Genomic DNA, 16,642 nt, shown 5'->3' on the forward strand with positions numbered 1-16,642 from the left:
CCAAATCTTATCTCCGTTTAACAGCGAATGTCAGTGGCGCTAGATAGCTCTTGTGCTTCTGATGTGTTTACTGAAACGAGCATATAAAATTGATCCAGAGAGCGCACAGTAGATGTTCTTATCCGTAGATGGCAAGGGTACTGTGCAGTTTTACTATATATTAGGTTTTCTTGCTTTTTATTCCCTTCACAATTTCTGAGTGTATCGGGCAGGTTTCTCTGGAATGCAAGCCATTGTTTCCTCGCTTGGCTTCGTCCATGTGTACTGAATATCATTGGTCGGACCCTGACAGAAACGTAATTAGAGAAAGAAACGCGACAGAGTCGCAGACTTAGGAACAATCTTCTGCATTGCGAACGGGCGTCGTCAATACTTGGCTCCTGCCAGCGGAATGACTCTGCGAATGACCTAGTTACTACCTAGAGAAACTCCTTCCACCTTAGGGTATTCTTGTACTTTCTCATCCTGAGCGAGTCGACAGCGGCACGCAGGTCAGTCGCAATTGTTATGGCTGTGTCTACACCCTGACCTGGTACACACTGTCCCCTGTGTAGGTTGTTCAGCCTGTGGCGTATGTGCGGAATCAGATTCTGCAGATCCTTCAGGAAAAAGTAGCACGAGCGGTAGTACGTGTTTTGGCCTTGTTGTTGACCGATCAGTCTGACAAGGTCGAGGATTTCATCCGTTGTCACGGACCGTTGTATTATAAAGCAGTTTGCACGACACTCGCGTCTGGACGATAGTTATGTACAGTAGAACAAGTACCAGCAGGCAAGGGAAGAAAACTCCGTCACTGACTGACCATCATGGTTGGCAAATGCCGGGAAATGGGCGTCTTTAACAGAACCATGTATCATCTGATGCGACGATACACAGGCTAGATGTAAATTCCCACTTGTAGCACTCTAAGGGGTTGGGGGGCTGGGTGATAGGGCTGGTAATTAGTACACGCAATGTACCTTTTCTCATCTCTGAGCGGTCAGTTTGGTGACTACCAGGAAACCACCCGCAGCTGTTATACATTCCCCAGACCGCAAATTATTAAGCAATGATACGGTTCCCTCTGAGATTGACCATGTGCTAAATAGTAGCTCACCTTACTTTCATGATGGCGGGTACTTGGTATTCTAGCATTTCTACCCTTGACCCGCGGATTGCAGGGATATTCGCATCAATTTGAAGTGGGTGGCAGATGGTGGATTACAGCGGCGTCAGCTACACTGGTCGACCCTCGTATGAACTGCATTTGACCGGAAGGCACTAATTAGCAGGGGGCTCGCAGTTGCACAAGAAAGTCCGTTTTAACGCCAAACCCTGAATGCCCGCGAGGTATTTCTCCAGAAACGTTCTGGTGTCATTCATACAATGCTTCTATGCTGGCATATAAACAATGACCTGTGTCCTATCTCCCACGGTATTGCATAATCTGCATTCCCAGCGTCAGTTGGCACTCGCCAATCAAGGTCGCGTCACCAGCTGCTTCTTGACTTTGTGTAGATGGCACCTTCTCAGAGCCGCGTTAAGCAGGAACAACTTCGAAAACGCCGCAATAACCTGCTACGGCGGATCAATGATTTTTGGCGGCTGTACGCCATCCGCAGCTGGGTCATTCTGGAAATGCTGAACCGCCGGATTTACACCTATCAGTCCCATCCTCATCTTCCCGCACCGACTGCTGAGGAATTGGTAAGCCGTGTTGCTCTAAATATTTGCCTTGGGCTCTGACAAGTCCAGGAGGACTGGCCCCAACCAGTCACTCACAGAACTCCTGCTGATTATACTACACAACCGACGACTAACGTGGCGATTCCACACCCACCCACGTTCAACATCCTAGGATGCCAGTACGACGGCTGGGATTCTGTTTTCAGCAAATATGGAGTATATTAGTTGGAGCCATAATACCAATAGAGCTTCTATTTATCAGACATGCCATTCAAACTCGCAGGCAGGGATATGGGAGGTGTAGAGAAGATTCTGTGACAAGTGGCTAGAAGCACCGGGGGCACTCCGAAAAGAAGTAGGCGTCTCGTAGGCCTGATGGCTGGCAGAATATTAACGAGTATAATGAACTTAGACGACGACTAGTGCATGTACAATGATGCATCTATTGGGAAGAAATGACTGTCACTGACCGATAATATCGTACTGCTTGACACGGAGTGTAACGCGAACGTGTCGTGTCACATATTTGAACTCGTGAAGAGGAAAGCAGTTTGATATGAGTTATATTATCATTATGCGCTATGCAGATCGGAACACTGGCGTGAGGAACAAGTTTGTGCCCGTCCTCGAGTCCCCAATGTTGGCATGGGACCTAAATCGTGGTCATACATTCCGCACGAAGACCGCAGATGCAATTACATGTACTTTAGGGCAGCCGCTATTGAAATCTTGTTTCATTTATTCAAGCTCACACACTACGTACAAGCAGGAAGCGCATGATTGATTACAATTGATCGTCCAACTGTGTCTGTAGGTTGGCCACGCGTATGAGAGCGAAAATGATTTCCAGTTCTACGCAAACCCTACCAGCACCCAAGTGATCGACACTTTGTGACAAGGGATTATTCCCCCGTGTTCAAGAATGATTGTCGGTCAACGTAGGCGTCCTGGTACGCATTTCCATCTCGTGCTCCTCCTCGACCTTCTTTAACAAGACGTGTTTATACAGAACCGTCAGCGATAACGAAACTAAAAAGGCACTTCCGACCATCACCGTGGTGACCAGAGCCATGATAGACCAAGTGGCTGATTGCGCGGTGTATACATTGATCAATGTTGTAGCGAGGCCCGCAGCTGCATTCATCGCAACCGACCTAAACTCCAATCAGCTTTCATACGGAACAATCGGTGTACAGATACATAGCTGGGTATGCGTACATAAATACCCGACCGACGAGCCAAATGTAATTGCTGCGCCATTTCCAGCAAAGCCATATCAGAAGCATAGTCCCTATCGCGAAGAACACACAGGCAATCGCGAGGAGGGGCGGGTTCTGAATCTTGTTCAACACGGCCTTGTTAGCACCGTTGTCAACTAGAGCCTGCTTGAGTTTTTCCGACGTCTGCAAGGAGGTAAATGTTCCAGGAATCACTAGATATCCTGCAAGGAGCACCCAGTGTGCGACGCTGGCAATGATGTTGTAGATCCACGGCATATGGTCCACTTCCAACAGCATCTGTATATAACGACTTTGCCCGGCAATCGACCCCGGGCTCGAGGTAGAGACAGTGACCGAGTCTGTCCGAGAAGGCGTACGGGAGTTCATTGCTGCGAGAATGGTTAGCCGCTCGAATACATCTCAACCGGCATTACGACCTTGTAAATACAAATAGAGGAAAGGAAACCACATCTAGTCCAACCTGTAGGCAGCATATAACACATGGATAGGACACCGAGAAAGCGGCATAGAGATATTGCTACCGCAAGACCTGGCCGGCACAGTGGTGTTGGAGACAAGTCTTACCGCCACTTTCATGACTCGAATCCCAAACTTCACTATGGAACGGTAGCCCTACTATGCTGTGGGCGGATCCCTCATTTTCTTAACGCCACTCGGCGATAACGTCGCGATAACTGTGATTTCCCTATAGAAGTATCCATTGTGTTTGCCGAGCATTAAGAGTGCCAGAATGATGCCAGTGCCGGAGTTTGAAGGTCATACTGTATTGACAGAACGCCACCAGGTCAATCTCAATCCGTTCTTGCAAGCGGCTTCTTCTACGAAAACATGTCAACCCCGCCTCGCCGGCCATCGAGGTGCGTGTAACGTCTGTGGGATGAAACTGCTTAAGGATACAGCCATTCTGAACATGTAAACGTGTGCTACAGAACCAGTGTACAAGGGTTCACTCATAAGGAAGATGACCATACCAGCCCGTTATAATACCGTTGTTGTAGGAATTGATATCCAGCATTCTCAGGTGTGGATGATTCTCTGCTTTTACGTATGGAGCAAGCCTTTTTCGTCCGTTAGCGTGCTCATAGACGAACGCATTGGTTCATAAGCTACGTCAGCTAAATCAGAATAGTGCCGTAATCAATAAAAGATGGTTCTGCTTGCGCCGACCCTTCTTGCTACTCCGAAGCTCAAATTCTCGTCTACTTGAACTAAGCTTTGCACGTCAATTCCGGATGAAGAAACCTTCACTGCATAGGTAGTGCCAAAGAGAGATTGTGCTTTCTCAGCAGTTCACATAATGCTATTTTGGTAAGGAAGACAATCTAAGAATGATAACCATATTGGTGTAAGAGCCGTAGTATGGATAGCAATGGATAGTATGTTCTCTTCAGTATCAGCAGAGTCACCAAATTTGAAGTAGAATGATATGGCTCTTACCGGAAATTTGAATTGCTTTCCGAATCTTCATCCACTGTAAGACTGAATACTACCCGTCAGGTGTTACTGAGGAGCGCATTGAAAATATCGCTGCCTTTCACCAGAACTGAATATTCCGACTTGCTGAGGACGGAGAATGGCTATACAGAAGTCCAAGCGGCGTCACTCTGTCATAAGGAGGTTCAGGACTATCTGCGCTGCATCAGCATGCTCCAAAGGTCCCACCCAATATGCTCCTCTCTTGTAAGTGGGCACGGCTGCCTGGGTAAACTGGACCGAAGCATGACTCGCAGTCTACTGCAGCAAACAGAAACCATTTCAAATGCGTAGTTCTTGTGGTGCACTATGCTTTTGGTTTGTTACACTTGTAGGCGAAGTCATAATGTCATTCGTGGTCCACCATGACGTTCGGCTCTTCCGAGGGCCACTGGCTTGGAGAACGGTGTGGATTCTTATCCAGTAATCAAGGAGAATCCTCCCTGAGACATTTTCAAGAAACATATAATACAAAAGGTAGCTAGAAGTGCTGCGCTATATAACAGATGCTTCATGCTTTCCATGTCACAACCATGCAGATGCTCTTTCAGGATTAGTGACATGACACGCTAGTCGATCCTTACCTTTGTTTGACAAGTCAAGCCGCCTTGGCTGGCCAATGATATTAAAATCACCCCAAAACAGCAATTAATCACTCAATCGATACGAACAACGTCGAAGAATGCATACAAGTACTGAAGATCAGGCTAGGAAGCAGGCCCCTCATTGACGCGATACTAATTCCAGGTTTTGCTCTTCGGATTGCAGGAGTTAAGAGAATATTCATAGAATTGCCAGGTTACCACGGCACGCCAGCGAGGAATCCAGTCATTTTTTGTATCGCAACCCGATGGGCATCGATCTTTAGCCAAGGAGTCTCAATCTGCTGGCACGCCACCGCAGCTTCATCCTCGGCTTGGGCGTGTACCATCTCATGTCTCCCGAAGAAACCCAGCCCACCATTCAGGATGGCCTGGCGGAGATCTTCAGTGACCCATCCGAACATGAGAGACTTAACCACAGGCTCCAATGTGTGGAAAACGCGTACAGTACCTGGTCTAGTATTCAGGGCCAACGTGACGAGGACATCAATCTGATGGCCTGTGGATGTCGTATTGTTACTAGGAGAAATGAGTAGGCTGAAGATTGCGTGTGCTCAGTAGACTCACATGGTTTTCATAAGGCGATCGTCCCCGATCAACAGGATGCCAACTCCCAGTGTCCCTGCAAGCATCCACCACCACTTCCCGCGTTTCACATAATTGCCTGATATCTTATCACGACGGGCTTTTCGTGGCTTGGATGTTCGAGGGTCATCAAAGTACGCATCCAGGATACAGCTGAGGACATAAGACCTCGGTGGCTTCTGTATGGGGGCAGGGCAGTATTTTTCGGGATGCTCACAGAGTTCCTTTTAATTGAAGTAGAGTAAGACCAGTCCAATACGCTTTGCAACGGGATCAAGGAATCGATCCCTCTCGTCCGCGTCGAGAACTCGAAGGTAGTTCACTATTCCTTGTAGCCCTTGCCAGACGACGGGAAGTCCAAGTGCGTGCAGGCCGAGCGACATGTTATTGTCCCACACCCCCAAGAGGGGCCGAAGTAGTTCAGGAGCCGTCGGTGGGGAAAGATACCTTTCCGCTTTCAAGATCTTCCGAACACTGTCCTTGGGTACTTCCTTTCCACAATCTACACAGGATTGCAGTAAGTGGATGATTGTTGGGTGGGGTTTCATTACTCCTGTCGTTGCGCTGGGTTGGTCCCGTATAGCGCGTCCAAAATCTGCGAGTCTCTCCCCAGGGGAAGGGCCACCACCCATAGTGGAAGGTGTCGAATGGCAGGAATCTCTCCCGTAGAGCCCAGGTGTGGAAACAGTCTCTGCGGGCGCAGCAATTCCAGGGGCTGGATGGGAAGTGAGAGGAGTTCTACTTGGCGGGGTGGAAAGAGCACGTTCAGCAGGTGTCATATCCACGTTCAAGCGTTGCCCCGTTCGGCCGCCTGAGCAGTGACCGTGGCTATTTTTATTGCCCATCCATGGAATAGGGACAACGTACAGTAGGATGCTATCTGCAGGGCACGATGGCTTGGGTCCACTCATTGGTAGATACGGGACAAACGGAGGGGTTGGAGTGAGCTGAGTGGCGACCATGGTACTATTCCCTTCGGACAAGATAATAGTTAGCCTGGTCTGATCAGGAGGGCTAGGAAAATAACAGGATGGACACCTTTCCTACCCGGAAGCACTGAAGGCTCGTCCTGGTTGGCCTCCCGCATTTCAAAGAGATCCTTAAAGCCGGCGTTTTCAACATTAGCTACTTGGAAGGTGTTCACGCAACGAGCCCCGTATGTGGAGGATATGGTTTTCTGTTCGGCGCTCAAAATGTGCCATCTGACAAATCCTCCTTGTTGAGCCCGCATCAGGACTTCCGCTTTCTGCATACTATCAAGTTGTTCGATCCGCCGCAATACTTTACCGAGACGGTTGACCAGCTACAATACGGAAGTGAGAATAATGGAGACAGCCCTTGCAGACCACTCACGTCGGAACACGCATCCTCATCCCAATCTGAATTATCATTCTGTGTGCCCTTTCCAAAGGTGACTTGATGGAATGGTTCAAGATGAGTTCTTTCCACTTACCTGGGTTCTGACCGTAATAGCGAACATGTTGGCAGGATCAGCCTGTCAGGTCGGCTAACTACAGTGTATTCAAGCTTGGTGCGCCTGCTGAGTTTTGTGTCTCGTAGAACCAACAAAAGCCGGTTGTACCTGACACTTCGGAGTAGCTGGTTTTGGTCATTATGGGTATATCAGGATGTATATATATAGTTAACCCCTCATGTACAGAGACTCTTGATATACACAACCATCAACCCGCGCGATAAAGCTCACTTCCTTGGTGTTTTGGAGTAACATCTCATCTAAAGCCAGTATAACCATTGTGGATCTGGTTACTTTAACGGCCTAAGCTCAGACGTCGAAACCCGAGGCCATAATACTCCCTCGGTGCGCATTCGGATTCCCCCGGCGGGCTTCAATTGATCCCCTGGACAGCTTCCTCATAAGGACTAGTCCCGGGCCTTCCCGAGCACCAGCAAAGGTTGATGGCCCAGGACAACAACAATCGATCAGAGGGACCGGTCAGAAGGCGGTGAAGTGACGCGCCCGCCTGGGCATCGGAACAGATTAATGCCCGCACAGATTGCGCATCCCGTTCCCGGAGACGGTATGCAAATATTTGACCGTGTCTACTCGGTGATTTCTTTATCATCTTTTCCCATCTCTTGCCATCTTTTGACCAGATCTTCACCGTTCCTTGCCTCTTTATCTCATCTCCCTCAATTTCCCCAGTCCCTCCTTTCCCCAGTCCCTCGCTTTTTTTTTTTTTTTTTTTTTTCTATCTTTTCCTTTTCCTTCTCCCCTTTTGTGACCGGCTTCATTTGCCCTACCCTTGGTCTGCAGGTCAACCAGCTCCCCCACTGGTTCTCCCATCGACCGCGATCAGGCGCCTCAAAAGGCGGTCATCACATTCTGAGAGACGCAGGGTCACGTCCAGCCTGGTCAATTCTTCTTCAGCGTGGAGCTGGGTCATGGTGCGCCCAAGGCAGGGCAGGATTAGGGGTTCAAATCTTTGATGGGCGGTGAGAACCCGTCAAACTGATCGGGCATTTTGTGTCAAAAATGACCTCCGAGCACCAGCGGGGAACTGTGTCAGCCAAACACAACAGAACCCTACCTGGTCATTATCCTCAAGCTCATGACGAGAGCCAGAACGGTACAGTAGTCCTGTCGGATGATCTGCCCGTTTCCCAACCATCGGCTCCCGGATTCCCAGATTCCTGGGTTTTGGTTTTGCCCAGGTGTCGCTGGGCTGCCTCATTGTTGCGAGATCTCCGCCCCGCGCGTGACCAGACGGGCAATGCCCAAGGGCCTGTCATGTGTGACCCGTCACCAAGGTCGGGATCTGTCGAGCGGACCATAATCTGAAGGCGTCCGAACGTGAACGTTGAGTACAGTATGCAACAAGCAATCGGTTTGAAGCAGACATACGCCGACTCACGGTTGCTTGACCGAAGCGAACCGGGGAAAGTTACCCAGCTCTCGCGACGTCATTGATCCTTTGCGTTACAGTCGGTCTCGAAATTCCACTGACCTTGAAACACACAACAATTGTTTTCTCGCCCCGCTGCCAAGACCTTAGCGGGGAAGTTATAGAGAGCCACGCGCTTAAGAATGAGGGTTGGCCAGGAATTTTGATGGTACAATACCTGAAACGTATATAAAACGGTATTGAATTATGCCCTTATGCTAATGGCTTATTAATTTGCACAATCCCACCACGAAATACTTAACCACGGGAGATACCCATGGAAGTACATGGAACCTCCCGCCCCGGCACCGTAGATCTCAGGGAGCCAGGAACGCCTGTTCCTGGTCCCTCGCAGACGAGCCATGTGGCATCAACTTCCCCTTTCTGGAAACCACGTATCGCTGCCTTGTTGTAACTTATGCAGTCAATAAACGCACAGTACACTTTCTATTGTTTGATGTGACAAAATAAGACGGTCGTTTCCCAATCCTCCCCGCCTGCAGCTGTTGTTTACTAACCGTTGTTCGCCGGCGAACAACAGCTGCTGAGGCAGCGTAGTGTGCGAGTTTTGACCCGATATTGCTAACCACAGGAGTCTCAATCACTAAAGAGATGAGCTCGGGATTATTTAGCCCTGGAAATGATGACGCCACATACCGAAACGAATCGTGGCGATGCGACGAGTCGCCATGGTATGCACCCACTCCCGGAAATTTCAGTCGTACCTCCTCGCCGTCAAGTCTTAGCCTTATCAACGCCAACTCTCCGTCCCCCCTTGAGTACCCCGCCCCTCAACCACGCGCCTCCCACACAGATAACCTTCCGCTCCTCCAGTACGGAGACTGGGTTGAAGGGAAGACGTATGATGAGGACCCACCCACCTGTATTCACTATTGGATTGAATGGAAGGTCACTCTCAACACAAAGACTGTGATCAAAGATACGGAACAAGATCTGGTTCTTGCCCCTGGATTTTATTGGAGGCTGTTCCTCCAACCAAAGTTGAGAGAGAAGCTATGCCTGAAATATCCACACAAAAAGATTGCATTGGACGACACGTCCATTGTGGTGACGGTTCCTCGGCGTGACAAACTTACTCGACAGTTTGATAAAACAGATATTGACTGGCTTGATATCGAGAGACAGCTTCTTGAATGGGGCCATCACTTCCTTGCCGGCAAGAAATTGAAACTCTTAATATCATTCAACTATGTAGATGACAACCAGGACTCTACAGCCAGTCGCAGAGCGACTGACAAACGAGGTGCATCTTCTGCCACCCAGAATATGCTCCAGGATCTTGATCGGGACGTCAACACGGAGGAGGAACTAACCGGAGAGCCTGCGGCCTGGAGGCATGTCTACATGGTAATGCGCTGCCCCGGGTCGTGTGAGTTAGGGCCGCACTGTTGGCAGGATCCGTACGGGAAGAAACATTATAAACTGTATAGAGATGAGCTTTTGAGCCTAGTCCGGTACGTGAAGAGTGGGAAGAGATTGGAGACCCATGAAGACGTGCCTGGCATGATCCGTGAGCAAATCTATAGGGCTGAGAGGCGGCGGCTTGAAGGGGCAAAGAGTCGTAGTCGCCTTCCATCAGAGTCAGCCTACCCGCCGATTACCATCACAAATGTGCTTCCCGCGCACGCCACGCAGCCGGGTATGTCATCGTCGCCACCCGCCCCGGAAGACGCGTCCACCTGTTCCACCAAGGCTTCGCGGCTTAAAATAGCAGGATTTCGTGACGCCAACGTCCAGGCCTACTGTGACTGGCAACAGTCACAGGTTGCGAATGAGTCATGGAAGGATGAATTTCGCAAAGCATGTGACGTGGCTCTGGGTGATGGGTTAGACTTGGACCAAATTGAGGAGTTAAGTGATCCTGAATACTTCAAAAATCGCGGAGTAAAATGGGGGATTGCTCGTCGATTTGTGAGGGATATTAGATACTGGGTAGACAACTTTTATTGTTATCAGAATGGTGGGGAGTCAGATTTATGTTAATTGCGTTGTCTTTGGTCATTCTCCATAGTCTATCTTCCTATGTGTGGTACAGCCGAGAAATGCTATATATATTCGTCTATCAGTACACCTGCATGCCGAAAATGGCCTTCAGCACTCTGCACCCTTGAACCAACAACTCCAATACACCACTCAAGAAAAGCATCGAATCCTTGATCTGGATTATCTTCGTACTCATACCACCTCCGCTTGATAAATTGTTTGAGTTCAGCGAAGAACTCCTCAATAGGGTTAAGATCGGGGGAGTAGGGTGGTAGGTATAGCAGCTTAACTCCTGCATTCAGGCACATCTGTTTAACCCGCTCTGTACGGTGGAAGGATGCATTATCCATGATGATTACGGACCTCGGCGCTGGCCATCGGTTGCAGTGGTGGAGAAGCTGCTCGATGAAATCCTCAAACATACTGGCGTCAGTTGAGCCTTGAAAGACTCGAGATAAGAGAACACCCTTCTGGGTGTAGGCAGGCAGTATCTGATAACGTTGATCACGGTGGAATTTAGAGATCTGAATTGGTGTCACACCAAGAGGAGACCAGCCACTTCGCCGAAATCCTATCCGCTTATCACAGCCCGACTCATCCACGTATACCAGCTGGTATGACGAATAAGGGGATAGACTATGCAGGTAAAAGTCTCGTAAATCTGCATTTTGTTCCCTTGCTCTTTGCCGAGCTGCCTTGTTCGACCATCCAATAGAAGCAAGTGTCCTGCTTAGACTCTGTTTGGTTACACGCTTTCCGAAATCATCATATATAAAAACCACTAATTCATCCAAGTAAAGAGTTGGTTTCTCCTTCAAGCGTCCCAACACGGCTTCAAGCATCGCTGGGGTGATACTGCGAGGGCGGCCGACGCTATTCCGGGGGGCTCTGACATTGCCAAACGCCTCCAGGTTCTGACGGATATATGTTACAGCTTGCTTGCTACAACCAGCGGCAAAGGCGATTTCAGCTCTCGTCGACGACCCGTTCTCGATCATATGCTGAATCTGCTCGAGTTGTGGAGCTTTCAGATTTGCCGGCATCTTCGATACATGTGGGATGTAGCTCTGTGGTAGGGTGGTAGGGAGCACAACCTGCTACGTGGTGTTTGCGGAACGAAACCCGCGATTGTCAGCACGGCCCGATAATGACTCCGGTGCCCGACCGCACGATCGTGGCTCGCCCTGTTTGGACGATGGTGTCGGTAGCATCGCTTGTCAAACCCCACCGCTCCTCGGAGGGTACTTCTCCCATCCAAGCCTAATCCTGGTGAGAACATGGGCACTGGTAGTCACAATTGGTGGGTGAACCACCTTCCCTGTCTCAATTCAGTTGAACTCTTAGGGAAGCCGCACCAACCGTCAGATATGAATCATTCAACTCCCGAATCTAACTGAGTTCCACCGTCAAATGTTACCCAGTTTCCGAAGGAGTCATGGCCCTCGATTATCAGCTAGAAAAAAGCAAACAAGCATGATGCGTCAACACAGGCCTCTCTGTAACCAATGGCTGGCTGAAGACCACTCCCCTGCCTTCCCCGCCGATATTTTCCCAGAAATAGCCAGACTGCCCCTAGTCCTTTTCCTTCCTGCTTCCGAACTCATTCACAGCGAACTTTACTTCGTATCCCCACGACCAAAGCTTTTTGCATAGCGATATCACGGGCTTACAATATGGATGCTCCTAGTGCTTCAAATCAACATAAGTCACACAGCATCACCGAACGCGTGAAGACTACTTTCAAAAAGTGGAAAAGAGATAAACATACACATTTTATTACCCTTAAATCAAGCATTTCAAACGTCACCGCAGATCTGGACGCGAAGGGTGATCCAGCCAGTTCTAAATATGACAGTTCCCAAACCAACGACCACAACACGAAGGGTTTTTGGCAGATGGCGTACGAAGCGTTAACAGAGAGCGACCCGAACAGTATAGCAGTGCTTTTCCCGCTTACCGGGACAAAGTCTCAGGATCCTGGCAATGCACGAACCAGAGAAAAACTGGACGAGGTAGTTGAGGCAACAAAGGCGCAGTACAAGGAAAAGCAGGGAAAGGATGGCATTCGGGCCACAGCCGATAAAATAATAAACTCAGTGCTGTCTTTCCAAGATGTTGTCGATAACATTGTGAAATTTGATCCGACTGGGTACGCTTCCAGTGCTTGGGCGATAGTTTCCCTTGGTTTAACGGTACGGTTCTTGCACCAGCCAAGCCAGACAATCAGCTAATGATTTAGATGGCTAAGAACCATGCAGAGCTCCGAGGGGCTCTATTTAGCTCGTCAGAATACTTGGCGGACTTGTTGACTCGTTGTGCCTTCATTGAAGAACAGTATTATGGGGATGGAGACCCTAACATAGTGAATGCCGAAAAAAAACGGTCGATTATCAGGGTGTATGTGGCAATCTTGCGATACTGCACCGAGGTACGGAGAGTACAACAGTCCAACAAGGGAAGAGACATCATGGTGAGCATAACGGCTATTACAAGCCAGCCACTCACGCAGCTCAAAACCTCGATCAAGGAAGAGGAGTCCTACCTGCACCAATGGCTGGTTCTGGACCAGCACTTGCGTCGGAAAAAGGAAGCAGAGGATATTCTGAATCACCTCGATCAATTGACCGGGGATCTCCAAAAAGTACGTGATGCAGTTGATATGTTAAATCTTCCTTTTGCCAAGGGCGCTTTTTTTGGCTCCTTTGAGGACCAGCATGAGGATGAATGCCTTGCTGGAACGCGAACAGAGTTGCTTCGGCAGGTGCAGGACTGGGGTAGGTCCAGTGACAAATGTATCTTCTGGTTGAGCGGAATGGCAGGCACTGGCAAGTCTACTATTGCGAGAACGGTAGCCCGAATGTTCAAAGAGGATGACATGCTCGGGGCAAGTTTCTTTTTCAAACGGGGCGAGGGAGATCGGGGCTCGGCAGTAAAGTTCTTTCCAACAATTGTGAAGCAATTAGCAGTGCACATCCCTCAAATGGTCCCCGGAATCCGAAAAGCTATCGAAGATGATCCTGCAATTCCCGGAAATTCACTTCGAGATCAGTTTAATAAGCTCATCTTACAGCCATTGCTCACTGTCGATCATGGCAAAGTCATGAAATCTACAGTAATTGTCATCGACGCTCTAGATGAATGCGAACCAGAGGAGGACATGGAAATCATCCTCGACCTTTTACCCGAGGTTGAGACGGCAACAAATATGGCAATCCGATTCTTCTTAACCAGCCGGCCGGAGATACCCATCCGTTGTGGGTTTGATGAAATCGATAAGAGCAAGTACCAGAATACTATCCTGCAAGATTTGGATGAAGATGTGATAAAACATGACATCACCTTATATCTCAGAGAAGAATTCTCCAAAATACAGCAGAAGCGCCGGCATGCTCTTCCCCCCGGCTGGCCTGGAGAGGAAAAAATCGAAGCCATAGCAATGATAGCTCGTCCGCTCTTTATCTTTGCAGCCACGGTGTGTCGTTTCGTGGCCGATAGGCATTTTGACCCGGATCAGCGGCTTCGGGAGTTCTCTGGTTCTACAGGATCCAAGATGGATAGCACATACCGACCGGTTCTGAACCAACTCCTTGTCCAGGATGCTACGGATCGGTATAAGCTAATTAAAGAGTTTCAAAGAATTATTGGTGTAATCATTCTTCTTGCTAATCCACTTTCATTGAGCTCTCTTGCGGAGCTGCTGCTTGGAACATCGAAACACGATAGCACCTTCGATTTGGAACGCCAGATTAGCATTCATCTGAACTTATTCCATTCAGTCCTGTCAATACCCAGCGATCCAAAACTACCTATACGGACCCTGCATTTGTCCTTTCATGATTACCTTGTGGATGATCGTATGAAAGACCAAGAGGCTACGGCTCACTTCTGGGTGGATAAAAAGGCAAAGCATGAGCTCATAGCCAGCCAGTGTCTTACAGTTATGGGACGTTCTCTAAAAAGAAATATTTGCGAACTGTCAAGCTATGGGACGAGCCGAACAGAAATACGCCCTGATTCTATAGCAAGATATATTCCATCCGCTCTTCAGTATGCCTGTCGTTACTGGGTTTACCATCTAACCCAAGGTCCAGCACCAACCAGAATCCTTGAAAAAGTGCACACATTCCTGAAGAAACACTTCTTTCATTGGTTTGAAGCCATGGGCATTCTGGGAATAATACCTGAAGCCATGATTGCAGTGAATTCATTGCTCCAACTGACCAAAGTGAGTAATGAACTAGCTTATGGCAGCTGACCAACTAATACAAGTGGTAAATCTAGGATAAATCTAGTAACGAAATGCATATTCTCCTATTAGATGCGTGCAGGTTTATCCTAAAATTTGCACAAATTGCTGATATGGCACCACTGCAACTGTACAGCTCTGGCCTGATTTTTGCACCACATAAAGTGTTGATCAGAGAGATCTATGAAAGAGAACTTCCTGCTTGGTTATCCAGAGGCCTAAAGGTAGAAGAGTATTGGGATCCAGAGATGCAAATGCTGGAGGGCTATTCTTACGCGGTTATCTCGGTCGCCTTCTCAAATAACGGGCAGCTGCTGGTATCCGGCTCGGGGGACAAGACTGTCAAGCTGTGGGATGCGGCCACGGGCATTCTTAAGCATATATTAGAGGGCTATTCTGATCTAGTTTACTCAGTCGCCTTCTCAAACAATGGGCAGCTACTGGCATCCGGTTCAGATGACAAGACTATTAAGTTATGGGATGCGGCCACGGGCACTCTCAAGCATATATTAGAGGGCTATTCTGGTTTGATTTACTTAGTTATCTTCTTAAATAACAGGCAACTGCTGGTATCCGGCTTAGGGGATAAAATTATTAAGCTGTGGAATGCAGCTACAGGTGCTCTTAAGTATATATTAGAGGGCTATTCTGATCCAGTTTACTCGGTCGTCTTCTTAAATAACGGGTAGCTGCTGGTATCTGGCTCACGGGATAAGATTATTAAGCTGTGGGATGCGGCCACGGGCGCTCTTAAGCATACATTGGAGGGTTATTTTAACTGGGTTTACTCAGTTGTCTTCTTAAACAATGGGCAGCTGCTGGTATCCGGCTTGCGTGACAAGATTATCAAGCTATGGGATGCGGCCACGGGCGCTCTTAAGTATATATTGGAGGGCTAATCTGATCTGGTTTACTCGGTTGCTTTTTCAAATAACGGGCAGCTGTTGGTATCCGGCTTGTATGACAAGATTATTAAGCTATGGGTTGCGGCCACGGGTACTCTTAAGCATACATTGGAGGGCTATTCTAATTGGGTTTACTCGGTTGCCTTCTCAAATAATGGGTAGCTGCTGGTATCCGGCTTGCATGACAAGACCATCAAGTTGTGGGATGCGGCCACGGGCGCTCTTAAGTATATATTAGAAAGTTATTTTGGTTTGGTTTACTCGGTCGCTTTCTTAAATAATGGGTAGCTGCTGGTATCTGGCTCGCATGACAAGACTATCAAGCTGTGGGATGCGGCTACGGGCGCTTTTAAGTATATATTAAAAGGCTATTCTGATCCGGTTTACTCAGTCGCCTTCTTAAATAATGGACAGTTGCTGGCATCCGGCTCGCGGGACAAGATTATTAAGCTGTGGAATATGGCTACAGGCGCTCTTAAGCATACATTAGAGGGCTATTCTAACTGGGTTTACTTGGTTGTCTTCTCAAACAGCGGATAGCTGCTAGCATCCAGCTCGTATGACAAGATTATTAAGCTATGGAATGCGGCCACGGGCGCTCTTAAGTATACATTGGAGGGCTATTCTGATCCAGTTTACTCAGTTACCTTTTTAAATAATGGGCAGCTGCTGGCATCCGGCTCGGGGGACAAGATTATTAAACTGTGGGATGCGGCCATGGGCGCTCTCAAGTATGACATAAGTACTGATGATGTGGCTACCAGTGTTGAATTTTCGGAGCACCTGCTACTACTGATTAGTAACATAGGATTTTTTGATATCCGAAACTGCTATGAAAGCTTCTTAATTTCCTCCGAGAAGGTGGTAGAGGTATCTCTGGAAGTAGATTGATGGATTACTGTGCAGGGTCAAAGAGAGCTATGGCTATTTTTGAATTATCATCCTTTCTTATCAATGGTCAAAAACAGCACTATTGCAGTCGGTAGTATGAGTGGCAGAGTTGTTATGATTGTATTCT

At 48.4% G+C, this 16,642-nt stretch overlaps 6 protein-coding genes across 6 annotated transcripts; 3 read left to right on the forward strand and 3 right to left on the reverse strand.

The window, feature by feature from the left end:
- Positions 1-2,837: 2,837 nt before the first annotated feature.
- AKAW2_50540A (uncharacterized protein) lies at positions 2,838-3,272 on the reverse strand (the record flags this gene model as incomplete). Its single annotated transcript, XM_041690370.1, has 1 exon — positions 2,838-3,272. One exon carries the CDS (start codon positions 3,270-3,272, stop codon positions 2,838-2,840), a length of 435 nt encoding a protein of 144 aa, XP_041543961.1.
- A 1,906-nt stretch (positions 3,273-5,178) lies between these two features.
- Positions 5,179-5,559, reverse strand: AKAW2_50541A (uncharacterized protein; the record flags this gene model as incomplete). The annotated part of the gene is made up of 2 exons (XM_041690371.1): positions 5,179-5,500; positions 5,549-5,559. The coding sequence occupies 2 exons, from the start codon at positions 5,557-5,559 to the stop codon at positions 5,179-5,181; spliced, it is 333 nt and encodes a 110-aa protein (XP_041543962.1).
- A 234-nt stretch (positions 5,560-5,793) lies between these two features.
- Positions 5,794-7,046, reverse strand: AKAW2_50542A (uncharacterized protein; the record flags this gene model as incomplete). The annotated part of the gene is made up of 4 exons (XM_041690372.1): positions 5,794-6,539; positions 6,605-6,869; positions 6,920-6,967; positions 7,020-7,046. 4 exons carry the CDS (start codon positions 7,044-7,046, stop codon positions 5,794-5,796), a joined length of 1,086 nt encoding a protein of 361 aa, XP_041543963.1.
- A 1,014-nt stretch (positions 7,047-8,060) lies between these two features.
- Positions 8,061-8,366, forward strand: AKAW2_50543S (uncharacterized protein; the record flags this gene model as incomplete). Its single annotated transcript, XM_041690373.1, has 1 exon — positions 8,061-8,366. The coding sequence occupies one exon, from the start codon at positions 8,061-8,063 to the stop codon at positions 8,364-8,366; it is 306 nt and encodes a 101-aa protein (XP_041543964.1).
- Positions 8,367-9,081: 715 nt separating this feature from the next.
- AKAW2_50544S (uncharacterized protein) lies at positions 9,082-10,473 on the forward strand (the record flags this gene model as incomplete). The annotated part of the gene is made up of 1 exon (XM_041690374.1): positions 9,082-10,473. The coding sequence occupies one exon, from the start codon at positions 9,082-9,084 to the stop codon at positions 10,471-10,473; it is 1,392 nt and encodes a 463-aa protein (XP_041543965.1).
- Positions 10,474-12,146: 1,673 nt separating this feature from the next.
- On the forward strand, positions 12,147-15,408 carry AKAW2_50545S (uncharacterized protein; the record flags this gene model as incomplete). The annotated part of the gene is made up of 3 exons (XM_041690375.1): positions 12,147-12,665; positions 12,713-14,698; positions 14,755-15,408. 3 exons carry the CDS (start codon positions 12,147-12,149, stop codon positions 15,406-15,408), a joined length of 3,159 nt encoding a protein of 1,052 aa, XP_041543966.1.
- Between the last annotated feature and the right edge of the window lie 1,234 nt (positions 15,409-16,642).

The sequence above is a fragment of the Aspergillus luchuensis genome, chromosome 5 (genome assembly GCF_016861625.1).
Source record: "Aspergillus luchuensis IFO 4308 DNA, chromosome 5, nearly complete sequence".
NCBI lineage: Eukaryota > Fungi > Ascomycota > Eurotiomycetes > Eurotiales > Aspergillaceae > Aspergillus > Aspergillus luchuensis.